The sequence below is a fragment of the Leucopleurus acutus genome (assembly GCF_964270905.1).
Source record: "Leucopleurus acutus genome assembly, chromosome: 15".
NCBI lineage: Eukaryota > Metazoa > Chordata > Mammalia > Artiodactyla > Delphinidae > Leucopleurus > Leucopleurus acutus.
Window position 1 is genome coordinate 30,469,875 of NC_139157.1, and position 7,131 is coordinate 30,477,005.

Sequence of the window (7,131 nt, forward strand, 5' to 3'; positions counted from 1 at the left end):
AGCTCTCAAATGTTGAGAAAATAGATCATAAAAGATATTAACACATTTTTTAAAAAAACATGTTTCAGTTTTAGATCCTAAAGATGAGGACATTCACACTTTCACATTTTCTCCCAACCTCCCTTTTGTACCTCCAAATATGTATTATTTATATTAGAATTTTTGTATTCTCAAGATTTTAAATTTTCACATTTAATTCTAAAACATAATTTCCACAATATTTAATGCAACTTTTATAGATTCAGTGATAATCCCTAATCTTTATATGATTTCTGCATTTCTGAGTTCTTTAATTTGATTCCTCAGGGTTTTGTCCTCAAGTTACTTAATCAAGAAGGGCTTCCATGTGCCCTGAGTTCTTTTATATTTGAAAATTTCTGCATTTATATTTGGGCAGCATATAATATTTTGGGGTCTTAGGGTTTTTTCCCCCCTTTGGAGATGTCTTTGGATGAATGGGCTCATTCTTCCTCTACCTGGAGAATTCATAAGTTAAATTGAACATATTTCAGTGTTGAGCATGTGAATCAAATTTTCCCGAAACACAAAGTGTTCTTTCAGTACCTATATTCACTTCTTTTTTTTTCATTTCAAGGGAATTTTATCTTATATCTACAAACTTTTTTCTAATCTATTTGGGATTTTTCTCAAGCATCTTCCCATAATTTTTCAGAAGTGCTCTTCTGCTCTCTGTTTTTTCTCACTTATTTGGTACTAATTTTTTTGTCTTAAGTTTATTTCCTTTAGTCTGCTATCCCTCTTTTCATCTCATTGTGTTGTTTTATCATCTTGTATTTGAGCTCTTGTTTAATTGAATTCATGTTCTTATTAAATAAACTTACAGCGTGAAACACTTGAGGGAATTCTCTCCAGTATAATTGATTTATATCTTCCTCTAGAGTTGATTTTTTCTGTCTCCTTATATGAAATGTGATATAATTTCCTTTCACCCTAAGTTTGCATGGTTGTTTGTCATTTCTTGCTTACGCTGAGCCAGTTCTGTTTAAAACTTCTCTTTGCTCTGGTTAAATATAGGTGAATTTTTACTACCTTCTAAGCAAATCTGAGAGAGCTTTCTTTCTCTCCACACCACAGTTTGAAGTTTGGGTGATGTGTTTTTATGTACTTCCTTTTCTGTATTTTGAGGGTAAAGGGCTGTGTGTGTAGAGGTGGGACTCTGTATCACAATGCATGGGTTATTCCTTCCTCAGATTTTATTAAAATCTATTAGAGGATGTTTACTAAGTGGTTAGGGCTGAATGCCTTTCCATAAGGGAATGTCCCAGGCCTTATATCATGCTGTCAAATCTGTTGCAGCTCTCAAGCTTTTGCTTCCATCAGGGAAATTCAGCTTTACTGGGTGCTTCCCAACATTCACTGGCTCAGGGAGTGTCCAGAGGATTAGGAGTTGTGCCTCGTTAAGTCAGATTTCCTGGTTTCCTTCTTTAGCAATTTGATTGGTAAAGTATATACTGTGTCTTTTTTGTTGGTTTGTTATGTTTTTATTTTCTTTAAGTCAAATTGCTTGAGGTAGAACATACATACAATAAAATGCCCCTATGGTTAAGTATACTGTTCTAAAGTTTTCTCAGATGTGTACCCCTGTTTAACCACATCACAAATGAGATATAGAGCATTTTCATCACCGCCAAAACTTCTCTCGCACCTCTGGAGACAATCCCCCCTCCACACAAAGCTCCAGGAAACCATGAGACTGCTTTGTCACTATCTATTGGCTTTGATCTTTTCTAGATTTCATGAAAATAGGATAAGATGGTATATACTATTTTGTGCCTGGCTTCTTTAGCTTACAGTGTTTCTGAGATTCATCTACACTGATGAATGTATACTGAGACTCATATATATACATGAATATATACGTATGTATGTATCAGCAGTCCTTTCCTTTTTATTGCTGAGTAGTATTCTCCAGTGTGTATATACCCAAATTCATTTATCGATTCACCAGTTGAAAGACATTTGGATTCTTTCCAGTTTGTGGCTATTATGAAGGAAGTTGCTATGAACATGATTGTGTTCATCCTTGTATGGACATATGTTTTCAATTTCTGGGTTAACACCTAGTGGTGGAGTCCCTGGATTGTACACTAAGTTTATGTTTACTGCATAAGACTCTCAAAATGTTCTCCAGAAGAGCGTACCTTCTTACATTCTCACCAGATTAATAAGATCTCCTGCTGCTTAACAATCTTCCCAATGTATTTTGTATTTTCCAGATTTTAAATTTTATCTATTTTAATGTGTATGCAGTGGTATCTTATTGTAGTTTTATTTTCCATTTCCCCGTGACGCATGATATAGAGCCTCTTTTCACATGGTTATTCGTCATTTATATATGTTCCTTCATAATGGTTCAAGTTCTTGTCCATTTAATTGGGTTACTTTTTAAAAAATTATTGAGTTGTAAGAGTCCTTCATAATTTTAAAGAGGTCTTTATACTTTGGATATAGATCTTTGTCAGGTATACGTTTGCAAATAATTTTTCCCAGTCTGGCTTGATTTTACGTTTTCAACTGTATTTTTTGAAGTCTGTTTTATCATTTTTGGTTTGTTTTGTGCTTTTGATATCCCACGTAAGAAATTGCTGCCTGCCCAAGGTTGTGAAGATTTTCTCCTGTTTTTCTTCCTAAAAACTTTATAGTTTTAGCTTTAGGTTGATGATCCATTTTGAATAATTTTTTGTGTGTTGTATATGCTGAGGTTCATTGTATTTCACACAGATATCAAGTTGTACAAGAACCATTTGATGAAAAAAACTACCCTTTTCCTATATAATTACTCTGGAAGGTTTGCTGAAAATCATTTCACCATATACTAACAATTTCTGGACTCTGAGTTCTGTTTCATTGTGGTACATGTTTAGCTTTACTATAATACCACACTGGATTATTATTATAGTTTTATAGTAAATCTTGAAATAAGAGTGTGTAACGTGTAAGTCTCCAAACTTGTCATTTTTTTCTTTTTCCAAAATTATTTTGGATAGTCTAAGTTTATTCCGTATTTGTGTATTTTTAAATCAACTAGTCAATTAAATTAAGCTTACAAAGGAAAATTACTCATCAATATTAAATCCTTCCTTTTTATCAACTATAGTGATATATAAATAATACCCTTCTATTTATATGTATATCTGGGTAGTCATTTGGACACTGCCCAGATGTGCAGAAATGTAACTGTTTTACTTTCTAGAACATTCCTAATGTTTCTAATAACTAAGTCCCAGTCCCAGTGAGAGCAGAAGAACTTGCTACTTCAGCATTACCTGTTTCTGGTTTACAGCTTAGTCTTTTAAGGAAAAATACTCAGGATAAATATTTACTTTTTCAGGATTTCTCCTCATTCTATCTTTTCCTTCTCTTTTCTCCAGTGGTAATCTGGAAGTGTGGTGTAGGACAGGCTGGAAACGTTAGGAACTTAGTTGGTGTGATGTTACAGAGTAGGAGCCTGAACAAATTTAGTAGGAAGGGAAAGGAGACAATAAAAATGAGACAAGATGCCAGGTCAGGGAGGTTGTGACGTGCTTCTCCTCACCCAGCCTGTCATGCTGGCTCCAACACAGGATTCATTGGGTCTACCCTTTCCTACATCCTTTCCCATATATTTATAGTAAGTAAATAAATGTGTTTATACCTCTTCTGTCATTTTATACTGTGAAATCTCAAACAGATACTAGTTTACTAATTTGTTTTAGCAGTAAAACTTTTTAAGATTTCATCTACGTATGTAATACACTATTCACTCTTACCAGCAAGGCTGCGGAAAATTTAGGGCACTTCGTCCACCTTAGTGCTTTAGCAGAGATTCCATTGCCACCTTGTGGTGTTTTAGGTGATTACAGGCTGATGATCTCCACAGCCCGCCCCCCCCCCCCCCCGCCCCGACTCCCACCCCGCTAACCCCCAGCATTTCCCTGGTGATGAAGTTGATTTTCCTTTTTTCAAGACAAATACCTTAGCTCTTTGAAAAGTAAATTTGATTTTTAATATTTGATTTAAAGTTATTTTATATTTAATGAAATATAAAGCTTTTAGTGTATAGGACATTGTATGTGAATATAATGGGCCTCTTTCAAGTCAAATTTTTACTTTATGCAAGTTTTTACATGTACAAGTTTTATTTTATACTAATTCTGGATTGTTTCTCTGCAGGTCTTCACAGTGTATTTAATTTACAGTGTTATAGATCTAAGGTCATTGCTAGATATGTTTAATGTAGTATGATGGTGATTGCTATCTATGGTACTTTAAGGTCTCTGTGCAAAATAGTACATTTAAAACTCACCAAAGATATATTGACTTTAATTAAAGGAAAAAGAAGGTTAGGAATAAAGAATATAAAGATTCTCATATGTGACCTATTGTATTATTCATTGTCTTATTAGAGTACAGAGGAAATGATTTTGTTTTAAACATTAAAAATTTATCTTCGTAACTGTAAAAGATTAATAAAGGATGTTTAATTTAATTAAAAAGATAATATTCAATGTGCCTGAGTAGGTTATGTGTGTAAGAGAGAGAGTCGGTAGTGACATAATTAAATGAAGAAATTGTGAAGATCAAATATTAAAATTATAGATTCCTCAGCTGGAGGTTAATTCATTGTTAATTACTGAAAATCACTGGAACTTCCTCTTGGGGTGTCAAGGGAGCCAAATACCTACTGGTTACCCATGATAATCTCCTGGAAGGTCCATGGAGTAGTTTATATAAATTTCTGAGCTATGCCAACACTTACACTTTTCCTTTTTTCAAGAATCAATAATATCAAACTTATATTTAATGAAACACGTCACCTGAAGAGTACCTCTTGAAGCTGGTCATGTCATTCTTCTGTGATTTCGTCCTTCTTTCTTGAACATTTAACATATGTTTCTTTAGAGCAGCAAGTAGAAGCAGAAGGTATCATCTGTAGAGTATTTTTTTCTCAGTGGAATATTAAAAACACTGGTTCCATTTCAAATTTTTCAAAACTTTTTGTCACTTAGGCAAGCTAAAACAGGGCAGCCAGCAGCGGTCAGGCTTTTCAACATCATGGAATTGAAATTTCCAACGTTGTTCAGTACCTTTTGAGATTCTATACGTTTCTTCATTACACCATTAGCATTATACTCGTCAGAACTGAATGCTTACCAGCTATATTGTTAACTAGAACCAAAACAAGTACGTGAGGAATTAGGAGGCTCTGGGGAAGCTTTCTAAGCCAAAACGATTTGTTTAAAAGTAATACCCATCTGTTACTAAACCGAGGAATTTTGTTTTTATTTTTAAAGACTCCTTATTTTATATGTATTTCTTCTAGCAACTGCTTAAGAGTTCATCAGTGCTTTGCATTAGGTTATCTGTGTGTGTGTAAAAATGAACAAGTATGAAGTCTATTTTAGAATGTTGAAAAGTGACGGAAACATGTAATGCTTTTGTTCTGAATATGACTAATTATGGTTATTTATTTTAAATTCAGGACCTGGCCTTTCATTATTAAAAGCCCCAAGCAGTATAAAAACCTTTCTTTCATGGATGCAATGAATAAGTTTAAATGGACTAAAAAGGAAGGTCTTGCCTTCAATAAGATTGTCCTTAACCTGCCGGTGAACGTGAGGTGTTCCAAGACAGACAACGCAGAGTGGTCGGTAAGCCCCACTTTGTTTTCATCTTACCTGAATCCGCAACAGGTACAATCAAAGGAACAGACAGATATCCGTAAACCCAGTGGTCCAGCTCTTGTCACCGTTTTTGGTTCTCTTGGTATAGTATAGATTAGCCAAATCTTGTCTTTTGATATGTGTGCGAATTTATTCAGTGATTACTTAGATTGGCCCCAAACTCCTGATTCCACTTCCTTTGAAGAAGGCAATCTATTCTAAAACTAAAGTTGGAGTGAAGAAGGAATAAAATGGGATGAGAGCTTCAAAAAAAGACAGAGCGTGTTTCCTATCTCTTCTTTCCCACGGGCGTGCCCGGCCCTCTTCGCCCCCTCGCTGGGAATCCTTAAGGTTCTGACACCCGGACGGTGCACAGCTTCAGCATCCGTACCGCCACCCCTTTAAGCCCTGCAGAAGCGCAAAGGCTGAGCAAGCTTGGCCGCAGTCCTGCTCTTAAATCACACACTCAGTGGCAATGTCTGCTCTTTCCTTTGCAGATTCAAGGGATGACAGCATTACCTCCAGATATAGAAAGACCCTATAAAGCGGAGCCTTTGATGTGTGGAGCTTCTTCCACTTCTCTGCGTGGAAATGTGTCTCTCGAGCTGCTCCTGTGCTTCATGGTTCTGGGCGGCACACTAAGCACCTCGAGCTTGTAATTACGTGCACCGCTAAGCACGTAATCCTGTTGTGCTCCGTCACCATGGTTTTCCGAGATCCGAACGTGCAGGTTAAAGACACTTTGGGCGTGAAGGGTGAGGGTGAAGCTCTTGGAGACTTTCCTTTCACATGTTCCCTTCCTCCCCTCCCCCTCTTCCCAGGCTGCCTGAGAGATGTCAGTCGGGTTCTCGTCTTTTCCTCAGAAACATCTGATAAAATGTATCGACCCCCAAATAGAGCAAAGCTGGCCTGACTTAATATAACCTCTTAAAAACTATGGATAAAGTCAAGTGGAAGTAAAAGAATTCTTTATCTCCTTCTGTATTTCATTTTATTGAAATACTCCTTGTTATTTTACTTTTTAAAATTGTTGATTCGGTTTCTATATTCCTTTTTTTTTTTTTTAATATTTTCATCTTAAAGGTGTAAAAGGAAGTACTCTCCCTTCCAGTTGTCTTCCTCTTTATTGCTCTCTGGTGTGACTTCCCAGATGTAACAGTGGTCCTTCCTACCTTCCCGCGTTCCCTGGTTCTGTCCTTTTCTGTGCATTACCCACGGACCTCAATGCTTTCTGATGGTGCCCATTCTGAGTCTGAGTCCCAAACTACCCTGAATCCATCTCAAAGTACTTTTTTTCCCCCCTTCCCTGCTCAGCACTGGCCAGGTGAGTTTTTTCCTTGAGCTCTGTCACTATCTAAAAAGAAAGAGGCTATGGGAAACATAGAAATGGTACATAACTGATTGTAGGCTGAGGAGAAAATGTAATTGGCCGCAAACTCTGTGCTGTGAGGGGTGTTTTGTGGGGCTC

At 36.4% G+C, this 7,131-nt stretch overlaps 1 protein-coding gene across 1 annotated transcript in view; it reads left to right on the plus strand.

The window, feature by feature from the left end:
• The window catches only part of MOXD1 (monooxygenase DBH like 1), a gene marked incomplete at both ends in the record, with an annotated part of 81,527 nt that extends 75,205 nt beyond the window's left edge, over positions 1 to 6,322 (plus strand). Inside the window, 2 exons of the mRNA XM_082855994.1 lie at positions 5,483 to 5,651; positions 6,161 to 6,322. Coding sequence (XP_082712120.1) covers positions 5,483 to 5,651; positions 6,161 to 6,322 — 331 coding nt within the window. The remainder of the gene's footprint in view (positions 1 to 5,482; positions 5,652 to 6,160) is intronic.
• Between the last annotated feature and the right edge of the window lie 809 nt (positions 6,323 to 7,131).